The sequence below is a fragment of the Jatropha curcas genome, chromosome 9 (genome assembly GCF_041381405.1).
Source record: "Jatropha curcas cultivar XTBG-Jc1 chromosome 9, XTBG_Jcur_1.0, whole genome shotgun sequence".
NCBI lineage: Eukaryota > Viridiplantae > Streptophyta > Magnoliopsida > Malpighiales > Euphorbiaceae > Jatropha > Jatropha curcas.
The window spans coordinates 1,802,364-1,817,375 of record NC_143159.1 but is presented as its reverse complement, the minus strand read 5'-3'; the positions used below and the strand labels follow the sequence as shown (position 1 = coordinate 1,817,375).

At 36.0% G+C, this 15,012-nt stretch overlaps 3 protein-coding genes across 3 annotated transcripts; 2 read left to right on the top strand and 1 right to left on the bottom strand.

The window, feature by feature from the left end:
* Positions 1 to 221: 221 nt before the first annotated feature.
* On the top strand, positions 222 to 4,371 carry LOC105633816 (gamma carbonic anhydrase 1). Its single transcript, XM_012216501.4, has 5 exons — positions 222 to 469; positions 1,756 to 1,899; positions 2,637 to 2,762; positions 2,843 to 2,994; positions 3,880 to 4,371. Exons 1-5 carry the CDS (start codon positions 355 to 357, stop codon positions 4,156 to 4,158), a joined length of 816 nt encoding a protein of 271 aa, XP_012071891.1. The 5' UTR covers positions 222 to 354; the 3' UTR covers positions 4,159 to 4,371.
* Positions 4,372 to 7,413: 3,042 nt separating this feature from the next.
* LOC105633818 (pfkB-like carbohydrate kinase family protein) lies at positions 7,414 to 10,823 on the top strand. The gene is made up of 8 exons (XM_012216502.4): positions 7,414 to 7,682; positions 8,306 to 8,569; positions 8,682 to 8,753; positions 8,883 to 8,921; positions 9,253 to 9,360; positions 9,596 to 9,693; positions 9,876 to 9,987; positions 10,319 to 10,823. The coding sequence occupies exons 1-8, from the start codon at positions 7,515 to 7,517 to the stop codon at positions 10,568 to 10,570; spliced, it is 1,113 nt and encodes a 370-aa protein (XP_012071892.1). The 5' UTR covers positions 7,414 to 7,514; the 3' UTR covers positions 10,571 to 10,823.
* A 710-nt stretch (positions 10,824 to 11,533) lies between these two features.
* Positions 11,534 to 14,905, bottom strand: LOC105633819 (proteasome subunit alpha type-1-B). The gene is made up of 2 exons (XM_012216503.4): positions 14,364 to 14,905; positions 11,534 to 12,235 (listed from the first exon to the last, which is right to left on the bottom strand). Exons 1-2 carry the CDS (start codon positions 14,712 to 14,714, stop codon positions 11,756 to 11,758), a joined length of 831 nt encoding a protein of 276 aa, XP_012071893.1. The 5' UTR covers positions 14,715 to 14,905; the 3' UTR covers positions 11,534 to 11,755.
* Between the last annotated feature and the right edge of the window lie 107 nt (positions 14,906 to 15,012).

Here is a 15,012-nt window from a genome sequence, read left to right as displayed (position 1 = left end):
ATATAACGGGTTCCAATTAATTTAACTTAAATCTTCAACTTTAAGAAAAAAATCGCCGTTGGTGCAATTTATGGAGGTGTTTGCTAAATTAAAATTGGAGTTAAAGAACCAAATTAACTGAAATCGGGAATTTGGGCCAATCAATATGAACGGGAAAATGTTTGGCCTTCCAGTTTTGTGGGATATTCTACTGTGCGTATTAGTAGTAAATTTCTTACCCATCACACACACACAGCGGAAACTTGACGAAGTCCAGTAGATCATTACTATAACCCTCCCAAGTCCCAACTCAACTAATCTCTCTCACAGTCTCACTCAGTGAAGCCTCACAGACGCCAGAAGAAGAAGGAGAAGATGGGGACCCTTGGCAAAGCCATCTACACCGTCGGATTCTGGATTCGCGAGACCGGTCAGGCCCTTGATCGACTCGGCTGCCGCCTTCAAGGCAACTACTACTTCCAAGAGCAACGTAAGCTCCTCGTTTCTCCAAAACCTAGATCCCACCTCTATCTCCTCTTCATAGTCTGCTCCTTTTTTGGTGTAGTATGTCAATTCGTTCTTCTCTTTTCATGTTTCCCAAATTAGATCGTTATTTTGAAATGCCATTCGAATTTTTGGATAACTGTGAACTAGGAGGAGCTTAACCTTGTTGATTAGGCACTGCTTCTTGTTTTCGAATTTAAACATTTAGCTGACATTTTAAGGCTATTGGTGGAGTAATTTTGGATTGGGGAATGGTCAATCATTTTTTGTATCGTTCTTATGTTCTTAGATTGTCAGCTATGACTGTTGGTTCTAATAATGTATTTACTATCGCTTTCTTGTAATGAAATCTTATGAAATGTCGCAGTTATACCGAACGCTTCTTCTAATTTCCAAGTTTTGAGGTCTTACTGTCCTTTGAAAAACGGTCCATATGTTTGGGATCATTTCTTGGTTCTACCTTATTAGTCAGTGAATAATGCGAAAGTTTATGTTTCTTCATTAACGAAATTTGGCAGTCCTGAAACAAAAATCTTAAACACTAGATTTGCATTTAGTTTGTTCTTCCTTCTATAGCTAAAGGTGGATGTACTGCGAGATATGTTAATATTTTTAAGGACTATAACATGGATGTCACAGTGGATGAACATGTGAGGGCTTGATTTATTGCCACTTAGTTTCAACGGACAACATCTTAAAAAATCTATTTATTCTCAAGGTAGTGATTCTAATTTCTAATGACTTATTCTAAAATACCTATGGTTTGTTTTGAAACCAAAGGAATTCTTGAGGGAGTAGCTGTAATTTGAAATCTGATTGCTTCAAGAAATTCCTAAAGCACTGTGGATTCTTCATGTTTAGAGGACAGATCTATCTTGTACATAATCGCTTGAATGACACTTTAAAAAATTACACCATCAGTGGAAATCTGATGAAAGAATACTTCACATTCACACTTTTAGTGTTATTTGAAGCAATTCTAGGTTTTGCTGATGCTGTCAAGTTATTCCTTATTAATTGCATGTTACTCGATCCAATCTCTGGTTGCCTTTTCACCTGTCTTCAATTATATTCATTTTTCTTTTATTCTTAATTTGCATTATCTAAATCATCGGGTGTTGGAGCATGCATTAACTCATGCTTTTTGTGGTCCTGTGTAAGTTGATGCCTTATCAGGACTTGCCTTTTGTTTTTACATTATGGAGGAATATAATTTACATTATGCTGTTCTAATGTGTATGCATCTACTTACTAGTTTTGCTTATGATATAGTGTCTAGACATCGAACGCTCATGAATGTATTTAATAAAGCACCTGTGGTTGATAAGGAGGCATTTGTTGCTCCCAGTGCCTCTATCATTGGGGATGTTCAAGTTGGAAGAGGATCATCTATTTGGTATGGATGTGTTTTGAGAGGTATGATTTATGAGATCCGAAATATGTATGATGCTTTTAACTTTTTGTTTATTAATTGGACTTGGCTAGAGAAATCTCCAAAAAAGTGATTGTTTAGAAGTTGATCGTCCTTATTGTTATTGTTATTATTATTTTTTATGTGATGTTCAGAATATATAATGATATCCAATCCCCTGACTTGTGAATTCCATATTTCTGTCATAATGCAAAGGTTTCTGTTTTGAATTTGTAATGCTTGCACATTGATCTCATTAGCTTTGAGTTTCTTTTGTTTGTATACATTTGATAATTGATTGGGTCCACTATTGTTGCCTTCTTTTATTAGCATATGGCAATTAGATCTGTTTGGCTAAATTGCAAACTTTCCACACTGTTGATGTAACAGCGATTGAGTAATACCCCCCCCCCCCCCCCCCCAAAAAAAAAAAAAAAGGAAAAAAAAGTTTATTTGTTTTTTTATTTTCCAAATTGATTTTATGAATATGATAAAGAAATAAACAAGTAGTGGGAGTTCTAAATCATTACTGCATAATTATTTTTTGAGTTTTTGGTCTCAAAAATTTGGGTTCTACTCTGTTGAAAGAAAAGGAAGCAACCTTGACTTGCCTGAATATTGGAGTTATAAGTTTCTCTTAAATTCTATATGTTCATTCTGAAGTGAGTTCTAGAAATCTTTTTGCAGTTGAGATTGTTGATTTTTGTTATTAATAATCATCTCAATATTGCTTTGTGAATAGGGGATGTGAACAACATTAGTATTGGAGCTGGAACTAATATACAAGACAATTCCCTTGTGCACGTGGCAAAATCTAATCTAAGCGGGAAGGTGCTACCAACTCTAGTCGGGGACAATGTTACTGTAGGTGAGCGATATTGTAGTGGCCATATATTGGTATTAACTGAACTGAGGTCTGCATTTTGATTTAAAGTTTGAACTGGGCAGGTCATAGTGCCGTTTTACATGGCTGTACTGTTGAGGATGAGGCGTTTGTTGGTATGGGAGCCACACTTCTTGATGGTGTTGTTGTTGAGAAACATGCCATGGTCGCTGCAGGAGCCCTTGTGAGACAGAACACTAGAATACCTGCTGGAGAGGTATGACTTTAAACTATCATTCCCCTCCCCCCCCCCCCCCCCCCCCCCGCGGCCTCTCCGTCTATCTCTGTCTGTAGCATATCAACACACTTGTATGTATTTTCATATACTTTCCTGGCAAGTGTTCAGCATAAATGCTTTAAACTAGTTTTCAATAAGATGCATCAATGTATTTCTTGAGGATGCTTTTATGGCTGTGTAATATGAATGAAGCATTACATTTGAAGTGAAAAGGTATTGAACATTGTGGAATATGTTAACGGCAAAGGAGTAGATCAGCAATGCCTTCATATATATGGTGTTATGAATTATGGTCATAATATAGTAGGTAAATTTATTAGTCATTACTTATTTGAACTTGTTAATGCTTACAAAAGAATAGCGAGACTGGTATGCTCAACATAGTTGCCTACTAAACCTTGCAATTGCTGTGCACAGTAATGGTAATCTGGTGGTTATTATTGCCCATTCGTGATCCTGATTGTCTAGTTGCTTAAATGAAATGAAATTGCATGAATTATGTTGTGAGTCTTGAAATTGTGTTAATTAGTTAGGAAAAAGGAACATGATTCTGGCATAACGCTCTTCCCCCCCAATCTGTTCTTCTTTGTCCCCTCTTTTGTGCCACATGATTCACATGATTGGGGCTAGAGAGTAAAGTTATTATTGATTTCAATAGAAAATGTAAAAAAACTAATTTAGTTTCGTTCCTCTACAGTTAGTCCTTAATTCCTCATTGAACCGGGCGTTTTGTTCTTTCTTTTTAATCTGGGATCTGTTACCCAAGACTAACAGAGCTTCTTAGAAGTTACTCTACTTAATTTAAAATCTTCAAGACATGATTTTAAAGTCTTTGCTTGTTTTGTTTTTTGGTAATATGTGCAGGTGTGGGGAGGCAACCCTGCAAATTTCCTGAGGAAGTTAACAGATGAAGAGATAGCCTTTATTTCACAGTCAGCAATAAATTATTCTAATCTTGCACAGGTTCATGCTGCTGAGAATGCTAAGCCTTTTGATGAGATTGAGTTTGAGAAAGTGTTACGGAAGAAGTTTGCTCGTCGTGATGAAGAGTATGATTCAATGCTGGGTGTTGTTCGCGAAACTCCCCCTGAACTTATTCTTCCAGATAATGTCCTACCAGATAAAGCACCTAAGGCAAAATGAGGTTTGTTCGCGAGGCATTGTTTCTTAAATTTTAGATCTTCATATTTGACTTTGAAGGAATATTTCTTGTCTTGTGCAAATACAAGAAGGGATCACTTTTTTTTCCCAATAATACCAGACTAGTTTATTGTAGAATTATGTCTCCTTTCGGCCTTTGGCTCTGCTCTACTTATGGGAAGTTAATGCCACAAAGCATGATTATTTTGATGTTTATCTGATCCTTATACCAAGAGCTTTGTTTTTTTATATGATTTGGGTGATTTTCTAATATGACATTACTAATTAGTTCTTGTCAGCTGTACATTTTTGCTTCTGTTGTGTTTAATCCTGTGAACTTCTGGAAGCTTTTCTATATTTTGTAAGTAAAGTAGAAATCTAGGAATTACAACTAGATCTATTTTGCTATTTGAGCAGAATGCAATAATGGCTGTTAAATTAATGACAGGATTCAAAAGTGGCTGTATAATTTGCGTGTATATATACATGCTAGTAATAATTTTATAGATGAGTGGTTATTTCTACAACCAAGGAACTAATCGGAGATCACCTTAACAACTTTTCACATAACAATGAACCTAGTCTTGTGGTGCTTATATTTGGATGATGTAAAAGACAAAAAGAGAAATATGAATTGAAAGATACATGTCCACTGGTTGTTCTTCTGGTCTTTGTAGTGGCATGGTATCAAGTATGAGTAGGAAATGCAACTTGCTGGCAGGTCAGTTACATCTCTCTATCATCTTTAACTGAGTGTTCCTTCACTACTTCCCATGGTGTCTTTTTCCTCTTTTGCTAAGGGTATCATAGGCATTACCCGTCCGCCTTCTTTTTTCAGCTGGACCTGTGAATTATATATATGCTGTTTCTCAATAGTGTTTGCCGTTTCTTGTGTCTTTGTTGATGTGAAAGTGGAAGCTTTAGACCAACTTGGCTGATGAACTATTGATTTCGATTTTGTTATCTGAATAAGTGCAAAGGTGTCATTTCTTTCTTTTTTTTTTTTTTTCCTTTTTTCTCTCTCTATTTCTTTAATACTGCAATTAGGCTGTTCTATGACGGAACAAAATTGAATAAAGCAATTAGGAAGATGTGCACACACTCTTGAGTAACGATTTCTGATTTACTCCTTTTTTTCCCAGTAAAAAAACCGATTAAAAAGGTGATGATGTGTTTATTTCTAATATTTCTTTTACCTTTTTTTTTTTTTTTTTTTTTTTTTTTGGAACATAAGAGAATTCACTCACAAACATATATGGCTAAGGCAATTGGTAGATAGATTTGCCTGTCCTATTCTCTCAAGCTGTATTGCTCCGCCTTCCATTAAATTAAAGTGTAAGTTCTCGTTTTTTCTCATTCTAGACAATTTTCACAGCTTTCAGACTTTCTCCGAGGCTAATTTCTGGTGGGGTTGTTATTGAATCTCCGAAATAAAACTTCTGGTCTCACATGCACACTCGTGTATTTTATGTATAGCCTATAGGACGCTATGCCAATAACCATGTGCCAAGAGCCTGAATGACGAATGATATAGCAAGGAAACAAGTGGGTTAATTTAGTGATGATTGGATTCCTTTAGCAATTAATATTAAAGAATCTGGAAAAGCCAAAGACGCTATTCCCCGTGATTTAAGTTAATAAAGTGTCTTATCCTCGCGGTTGAAGACAAAAAAAGCGTCGTCCCTCTATTCCATTCCAAATCTCCAATTTGATTCTTTTGTTGTTTGGTTTTTCTTGTTCTCGTTCTCCTAAATAATACCCTCCCTTCTAATTCATTTTTTTGGTTGTCCTTTTCCTTTCCCTTTTTATTTATCTTCCAGTCATTTTTAGTGCTTCACAAAACTGTAATGTGATGTGATATCTTCCCCCAGTCCACTTATTTTGGAGGGTCAGCCTTCAAAGAGACTTTCTCTCGAGTCTCTTTTTTTTGTTCAGTAGAGTTAAGAGCATTAAACACTATATTATCTATTTATAATACTCTTATGATCTCCATTTGCATTCAATAATGTAAATAACTATATGGGGTGATCTTTGCTTTATTTCTATTTTGTAATTGTCCTTTGCAAGGTTTTGAACAATACCTGTAGTGGTTGAGGCATTATAATTGCAGTAGTGGCTAGTGGAGGTAGGAGAGCCTATACTTATTTTAATATTTTAAGCATTACGCTATAATCTAAAATTTCATTTACTACTACATTGAAAATTAGGAAAAATTTACTACCATAGAGAGAGGCACATTAATGAGCATGATTAGCAATAAAACTAGTGAAAAAAAGAATCAATTATGAAAAAGAAAAATGTAAATTGCTGACCTTGTCAGACAGACTCATGCGCCGAAATGTGATTTGAGAATCAAAAGCAAAGGACGACCCTTTTTGCTTTATTGGCTGGGCCTAAGTGTTCACTTTTCATCGTATATACGGCAATGCTGACAAAGCTCCACGAAGAGCATCGCTCGTGATTTTTTAAAAGGAATTGCATTTAATCAATTCAGGAAAATAAATAAAATGAAAGCTATCAAACTTTCTCTTTCTTTGTTGTTGTAAGAGTATTGGTTTTGATATTTGATGATTTCTCAATTTTGTCAAAACATCACTAGTTTAGGTATAAAACAGTAGAATTTTAGAATTGGACAATTTCAGAAGATCTTTGTTCTTGTTCTCTTTTGTAGAAGAAGAGCAGCCAATCACTGATGCACATTTAACATTGTTAGACCATTGTAGTCATTGGTGATGGGGGCAATTCTAAAGTTAGTATATGCTATTTAAGCTTCCCAAAATCCACAAAAGCTACCCCACCAAAAGATAATGCCGGTGAATGGTCAAATGCAAAAATTAAATATCACAAGTGTCTTACAAGTGAATGTCATAATTCAATTCCCATAAGAAAAATTTCTCTTTCCAAAATTTTCAAAACAACAATTTCCCTTAAGTGCATAAATGAATTAGATATTGAATACATTCATTCATAAAATTATGAAAATTTTATAAAATATACTTTCATTTTTAATTTAAAATCTTGAAAGATCAATATATTATTATTTATTTTATATAAATAGTGCATTATTCTCTTATCATAAAATTATTATACGGTTGTTTTTAAGAATAAACCATAAAATTTAATGTTAAATAAAGTTCCGACGGGTGGTATTTGTGTAATTATGTTAAAGTTAGCGAGTATTTTGGTACAAGGGCGTCGAATGAACAAACGAACACGAGCTCACTAAAACGCAGGTGGCTGCAGTGCAGCTTCTTTCTATAAATACAAAGCAAAGAGGTTGAAGAGAAGGGGGGGCAAGCCAGTAGGCATCAGAGACAGAGAGGTAAAGAAAGGAAGAAGAGAGAATTTGGTTTTTAAAGATGGGAGCAGAAGCATTCCCCAACAACGGAGACATAGAGATTGCTTCAGCTGCTTCTCCTCATCCTCTCATAATGGGTCTCCAGCCTGTCGCCCTCATAGACCACGTGGCCCGAGTCGATTGGTCCTTGCTCGATCAAATTCCCGGTGACCGCGGTGGCTCTATTCCCGTAACCACCCTCTCGTCTTAATGAAAAGCATCTCTTTTTTCATTCAATTTGGGAATGTTTTTGCTTTGTGGTATACCTTAATTTTTACCACATTCTGCTAGTTTCTATATATATGCATTTTGGTAGAATTCATCTGTCTGCATCGCCCAATTTCTTAGCTTTATATATTCTTTTAGTTTTGCTTTTACTGTTATTTGTTAGGCATTAGGGAAGTATGTTAATGAGTACTGCCAAGTCTAAATTACATTTAATTCAACTATTAGCATTTATTGTCTGCTGTTTTGATTCCAAAATTTCAATTCCATGCAGCATTTTTTTTTTTTTTTTGAAGCATAAGTTATATGGTATGACTGGTGGGTTTTTTTTTTTTTTTTTTTTTTTCTTGTGATTTCTTAAATTGCTTTGCCGCCTTAATTTTCCTTGTTGTTATACTTTTTATTTTTTAAAAAAGATCTTGATAACCTCTTAGCTGCTTAGCTGTTCTGTTTAATCCATTGTCTGCTTAATGTGTGCTATTCCTGACTTTCCATATGCATGGACATTGTTTTTCATGCCTGATAATATGATTATGTGCAAAGTGGATGAAAAAAGAAGAATTTAGAAAAAAATTTTTGGTTTTGTAGATTGCAATTCAAGAGCTTGAGTACATTGTAGGAGAGGTGAAAAGTCATATGCTTGTTTCCCCTGATGATGCCTCTTCTTTGAAGACAATTGCCGGGGGCAGTGTAGCCAATACCATTCGAGGACTTAGTGCAAATTTTGGAGTTTCTTGTGGAATTATTGGGGCTTATGGGGATGATGAGCAAGGCAGTTTGTTTGTATGTAATATGGGCTTTAGTGGGGTCAATCTATCCAGATTGAGAAGGAAGAAAGGACCAACAGGCCAGGTGATACTCGTCTTGCAAAGTTTCTTTAAAATGAGAACAGCTATAAATCTGCATTATTAATGTGATTCAATTCTTAAAGTCTGAAAGTTTGTAAATAACCATTTTATTGCAGTGTGTTTGCCTGGTTGATGCATTGGGCAATCGTACAATGCGACCTTGCCTCTCAAGTGCTGTCAAAGTTCAGGTGCATGCGTCTTTGTTTCTTTTGTTTATCTAATAGGTTTTTTATCTTTACTAACTTTAGTGATTTTGCTGTGACTTATTATCTAGATGAAACTTCTAAAAACGTTTCTATTATTTTGGTTCTACTTAGGCCGATGAATTGACAAAAGAGGACTTTAAGGGCTCCAAGGTTAGACATCTCTCTCTAGGATTAATTTCTGAGTGTATTCTGTTAGTTCCTTTTGCCTTTTATTTTATTTTGTTATTATTATTTTTTTTTTTGTGCTTGTTTTAATCTTAGTTTGTTCTGTCTTGTGGTTGTTATTTTTGCTTTTCTCATGATAAGTCCCATAAATTAGTCATATGAAACTTAAGATGGAATCAAGACCATTCTGTAATGTGGAGGTGCATTTTCATATGAAAGTTGCATCTCACATAAAAACTAATAGCTTGAAGTTTCTCTATTAATAATTGTCTGAAGCTGGTAATATTAGCAATTACTAACACTATTTTTGTTACAGTGGTTGGTAATGAGATATGGAATATTCAATATAGAAGTTATTAAAGCAGCTATTCGAATTGCCAAGCAAGAGGGTGTTTGTGTCTCATTGGATTTGGCTAGTTTTGAGGTATACTTTAACCGACCTTACTGATCTTATTGTGAAAACTACTGTACTCTCCAATACAACATTCTTCTGTGGTTGCTATGTATCTCAAGGAGTTGTGTATTTTACATGTCAACATGAAGTAATGTTTTCCATTTCTGGCGTGGGCTGACTTTGTTTGTTCTTTCCTATGATTAAGATTTTCAAAGGCCATGCTTCTTTTATCAATATATTGACTCACAGGCTTAATATTTTTCAGATGGTTCGAAACTGTAGGTTATCACTCATTGAGTTGCTAGAATCAGGGGATATCGACCTTTGTTTTGCTAATGAGGATGAAGCAATGGAGCTATTGAGGTAAAAATTATTTTGGGTCATAAGCTTGAGATAATGTGCTGAGAGTCTGAGACAAATTATTTTGAGTTAAAATTTCATCTTACATGTGCTATGAAAATTATTCTAGAGTTCAAATTTTCATCTCATAGCCTTCCTTAGATGGACTCTAGCAGTGGTTGCTAATGTCATTGAAATGCTTATAGAGGTGAACAAAATGGTGATCCTGAGATTGCGCTGGAATTCTTGTCCAAACATTGCAAATGGGCTGTAGTGACTCTAGGTCGTAATGGGTGCATAGCAAAGCATGGAAAAGAGGTTTGTAACTCCTTGCAAATTTTAGCCATTTTATACATGGTAGTAGTGTGCTCAATGAACATTTGTTCCCAATTGCTAAGAATATTATGGCTTTGGCAATGCATTTGCCTTTGTAATTGTTACTCTTATTATGGACCTCTTCAGATATACTAATAGAGAATCACCTCATTTATCCTTTCCTAAAATCCCTGCAATGCTTTTGTGGGATGGTAGACTTTCTTTAGGCTTAGTCTCCAGTATATGCTACACTGGTGTCTTCCCATTTTAGTTTACGTAGTGTATTTTGTCTTTTTATTGTTGGCATTATGTTAAATTTTTGCCAACATGTCAGACTGTTCGGATTCCAGCTATTGGGGAAGCAAAGGCAACTGATGCCACTGGAGCAGGAGACCTATTTGCTAGTGGATTTTTGTACGGACTGGTCAAGGGATTATCTTTGGAGGAATGTTGCAAGGTGGGAGCATGTAGTGGTGGATCCGTGGTCCGCTCCCTTGGGGGAGAGGTGACCCCTGAGAATCGGCAATGGATGTACAAGCAGATGCAGATCAAGGGCCTTCCTATTCCTGACATCCGCAATTGTTGACTCAACTTGCATACAAATGATTTCTTTTCAATCAATTGCTATCATTTAGCATGTCCTATGGGGTAGAAGAGGCAGCTATGGTTGCATTTTGGGCTAATTTTATGATTACGAGACGAATGTTTCTCTGCTGTATTGATTCTTGAAAACTAAGAAGGCTCTTTTAGAGAGCTAAATTCTTGTGTGCGCATATATAGTGAACTATTAACAAGGGAGACAAGATTTACCTGTATACCAGACAAACATTTATGCTTAATTGCGTTCTACTCGATAAAAACAAGTTATATATATATATATATATATATATATATATATATATATATATATATTTATTTATTTATTTATTTATTTATTTATTTATTTATTTATTTATATTTCCAGCTTTCTCTACAGCTGGGTAAAGCATCATAACAGGGTTATAGCTCAAATATATTTGCATGTAACTATACTAGGACTGCCATTCTGCAGTCTTGTATTGCTAGAATTTGGAAGCCTCGTTATCTTTAAATTTCAAATTGCAGTGGCTAGCCCAAAAATCGATGAATAAAGTCTACACATGAACATTTGGATTATGCTCTTCCAGTTAACTTGGGCCCTTGGCCATCGTAAGAGGTGCCCTTAAAATTAAAGCTGTTAGTGAATGCAATCCAAGGGATTAGTTCCATTCCAAAAAATTTCTACAGTTCCAATCATCCAAGCTAAGAAACCATTTAGCTTTGTAAATCTTTCATCTGTTGTCTAAGTACAAGCAGAATTTCTTGTGATAGCAACTTCAGAAACAGAAAGCATTCACTCATTGAAAAAGAATTTCCAGATCAATATAATTTGAAAGGCAAATGTGCTGAGGTTGCAAGTTTTCAGTGTTCTAATTCTCGCAATTTGCCTATGCTGTCCGTCTGGGTCAACGTCAAATTAACTCTGACATAAACTAAGAGCTTTGAATTGGAAAATCATCGAGTTGAATGATTGTCTTCGAGTATTAACGTAAATTTATAGATAAAAATTCACCAGCATCTAGCATAAAAATGTCTGCACCAATGAAGCAAAGATAATTGCATAAATGAAAAATCCAAGAAAACTATGTCTTTCATGGTGCCACTCAGTTTTTTCGACTAAATCCTGCAAACACGTTTGAGAACATCAACTAATGACTAGGACACAGAAACAGCCTTTTTTTTTCCTGCATCATCATATGTCCATTGGAGCCACACCTTGGTCAGCAGCAGCAGCACCCTGGTCAGGCCCGGCACCTTGCTCTGGCTCAGCCTCAGGTTCAGCTTCAGCAGCAGGACCCTCTGGCTCGGCAACGATTTCAAATGCATCAATTAATTGTTGCACAGTTTCCTGATCCAGTATATGGAATGCCTCCCCAACTCCTACTACAGCAACTGTGCAGATGGAACTCTTGAGTGTTTCTCCTTGTAAGGTTTCCCTAACTGCAATGAGAGCATCCTTGATCAGATCATCCCGTGGAGAGTCCATAAAGTTCTCAAACCTGCGTTCCAAGTATGTCTTTGCCGCTTGAGAGCGAGATCCAATAGCAAAAGCTTGATATTCAAAGTAGTTCCCACTAGGACAATTATAGTAGAGATGGGCTCCAGATTCATCCAAGCCCGCTACCAGCAGACCAACACCAAAAGGTCTTTTCCATGAGCGTTGGGTGCAGACCTGCAATTCAAATGAGTTACACCTACATCAACTCCTGATGGATGTAAAGCTCACCTATACTAGACTCAAATTTGACCAAAAACTTAAACTTAGTGTAAACACGACACTAGCAATAAGGTCACAGTAACTTTGAGATGCGGAAAACAAATGACATGGGAGAGCAGAAAAATATGCATATAGATTCCACTCTTACCATCAATTTGGAGAAAAACTTACAAAAGGATTATCCTGACATTTTAAAAAAAAAAAAAAAAAATGAAACCTTAAATCTCATGACTCAATGTCAAGATTTGGATTTGAAATTGTTCCAAGATGGGCAGGAAAACACATTAATTACGCAGATCATAGGGTGTATTAGGAACTTTACATGCAATAACAGATTTTGCATCAACACATTAGTGTTAGAGCAATTTCTAACTAGAAAATTCAGAGACTTGAGAGAGCAAGATGTCAATGAGAAAAATATTGCATATTGTGGTCAGATACCAAAGCTAGAAGTTTGTTCAATGCAAAAAGAAAATCATGCTTTTATAGTGTTTTACATATGGACCCTAACAGCCATGGTCCAAGCAACTCAAGTCTTAACATTTAATCTTTCTCAATGTTAATCACAGATATAACTAAACTCGTTTAACAATGTGAAGCCACCTAAAATTTTTTCTTCATCTGCCCAATAGTTGGTCACACACCATGATTGTAAGCACGCAAATGCATAGTATGACAAATTATCATATCTATTTTACAATTTTAGCACCTGGACATTGTATAAATAAAGGCAAAAAAAGAAAAAAAGAAACTCTTTTGTCCAACCTGGACATCTTTTCTAGTGATCCAATAGTAATTATAATTACACATGCATATAAATTATGTTTCCATTTCTTGCATATGAAGTCTTTGAAATTGAAGACGAATCTCATATACCATGTGATTCTGTAGCTAGACACAATGCGTCAGTATAGCCTGTATAGGTTAAAGAATGATGCATAATCATAGCAATCACATAAAAGTCACTTGAAAATCCCAGATTAACTTGTTAGTAAATGATAAGGGTATATAATGTTTATTTCTTTGACTTGATGCTTAAATGTAGTTGCGTTAGGCACATATTTATAGACATACTAATTAAATCAACTCCGATCATGTCTCAATTTCAACACAAAACATTGAGTACAGGAAAAGAAAGATGGGTAAAGCAGGGGCATGGCATTCGTCAATGACCAATTTGAACAACAATCAAAATTTAACTCGACACTTCCCAACTTGAGAAAAACTAAACATCACAGAAACTTATGGCCTACAATTCTCTAGACTTCTAGAAATTCAATCTGAAAGCTAGAGCATCCTAAAGTTCCCACTGCAATAAAAGCATTCATCAACTTGGTAAACACATGCATCACTAAACACGCATGACCAGGAAAGAAAACAATGGAAAAGTAATATTTGAAATCAAACCTGATGAAAATACTAGCCAGAGGACATGAAAACAACCAATAACATTTACAAACTTATAATTCCTATTTGATGCCCTCTTTACTTTTGTATTGGATTATACATTTTATCCAATCAGAACCATTTAACATATCAAAGATAGCATGTATTCCAAAAGGACTCTATTTATTATTGAACAGATATCAACATGAGAATAAGTCATATATAGAAAAAACTCAAAATGATGAAGTACTGTAATAATATCTGACCATGACAAACAAGAGCTTTGAAGGTAAACTGAAACAGCATTCAAACAGAAGTAATGTTCATAAATTGGATTTTTCTTTTTAACCTAAACTTAAGTCTACTGTCCCAACCTATGTTCTAAACGTCATCTGAACTAAACAGTGTGCATTGCACTTCAGTAAACCCTGATTGTCGCAAAGCAGCTGCCAAGGCCAAATTAAGATGACAACTTACCGGTACGAAGGTCAAGGTAAAAAAGGAGTCTATTGCATTTAATTATCAGACAAGACAAACAGCTAACTGAGCGCTAGGTACTAAACCTAAAATCAAAACCCCGCGTATCCCACGATCTGTAAAACGTTAAGCAATCAATTCACCACAAAATTTCAGCAACAACTGGAAGTCAATTGAAAATTCCAAAAATTTAATTTGCGACATTCCAAAGAAATCGAACCTGAGCCTTGTCCGCGAGTTGAACGACAAGCCGACCAACCGGAAGCGGGGACTCGTAAGTGAAACTGTAGTTAATGCATTCGGATCGCATATAGCGTGACAAAACCCGACCGTCGGCGGTGAGGCCGGCGATAGCGACGCCGATGTGGTCATCGACCTTGAAGATCTTTTTCTGGTGAGAGGATAGCTCAGAGTTGGCCTTGTTGACACACGCGAGAACCACGTGAGTCTTAGATCGGAGTCCGATAGCCGCCGAACCCTGCTTCACCGCTTCCATCGCATACTCTACCTGGAACAGCCGACCGGCTGGACTCCATGTGGTTACGTCTGTATCGTACTGGTTCCTAAACATTTTTTACTCTCTGTTCCTCTCTTTTGATACCTACGCTGCCGTTCTATACACCGGAACTCACTCACTACCTCTCTATTTGATTTAATAGTTGTCAGAATAAGAGAGCGGAAAAAGCATTCGCAGGTTTTCTTTTCTTTTAGCTTAAGTCTAGAGTAAGGTGACTTGTTGCACGGGACAGAGCTCTTACTGAGTTGAAATGGAGGAGGATGGGTAATAATTGGGTAGATCCATTACTAGTTTACTTTTTTCTGCCCAGTCATTTGTGCTAAGGCCTAGGTTCAAAATTCTGGCCCACGAA

What these genes read in the sequence shown, in the direction of transcription:
- LOC105633816 (XM_012216501.4), top strand. Translation starts at nt 355, where the DNA reads ATGGGGACCCTTGGCAAAGCCATCTACACCGTCGGATTCTGGATTCGC. An exon ending in CTACTACTTCCAAGAGCAAC is followed by an intron (nt 470 to 1,755) that starts GTAAGCTCCTCG and finishes CTTATGATATAG; the next exon opens with TGTCTAGACATCGAACGCTC. An exon ending in GTATGGATGTGTTTTGAGAG is followed by an intron (nt 1,900 to 2,636) that starts GTATGATTTATG and finishes CTTTGTGAATAG; the next exon opens with GGGATGTGAACAACATTAGT.
- LOC105633818 (XM_012216502.4), top strand. Translation starts at nt 7,515, where the DNA reads ATGGGAGCAGAAGCATTCCCCAACAACGGAGACATAGAGATTGCTTCA. An exon ending in AGGACTTTAAGGGCTCCAAG is followed by an intron (nt 8,922 to 9,252) that starts GTTAGACATCTC and finishes TTTTTGTTACAG; the next exon opens with TGGTTGGTAATGAGATATGG. An exon ending in TAGCAAAGCATGGAAAAGAG is followed by an intron (nt 9,988 to 10,318) that starts GTTTGTAACTCC and finishes CCAACATGTCAG; the next exon opens with ACTGTTCGGATTCCAGCTAT.
- LOC105633819 (XM_012216503.4), bottom strand. Translation starts at nt 14,714, where the DNA reads ATGTTTAGGAACCAGTACGATACAGACGTAACCACATGGAGTCCAGCC. An exon ending in AACTCGCGGACAAGGCTCAG is followed by an intron (nt 12,236 to 14,363) that starts GTTCGATTTCTT and finishes TTTGAATTGCAG; the next exon opens with GTCTGCACCCAACGCTCATG.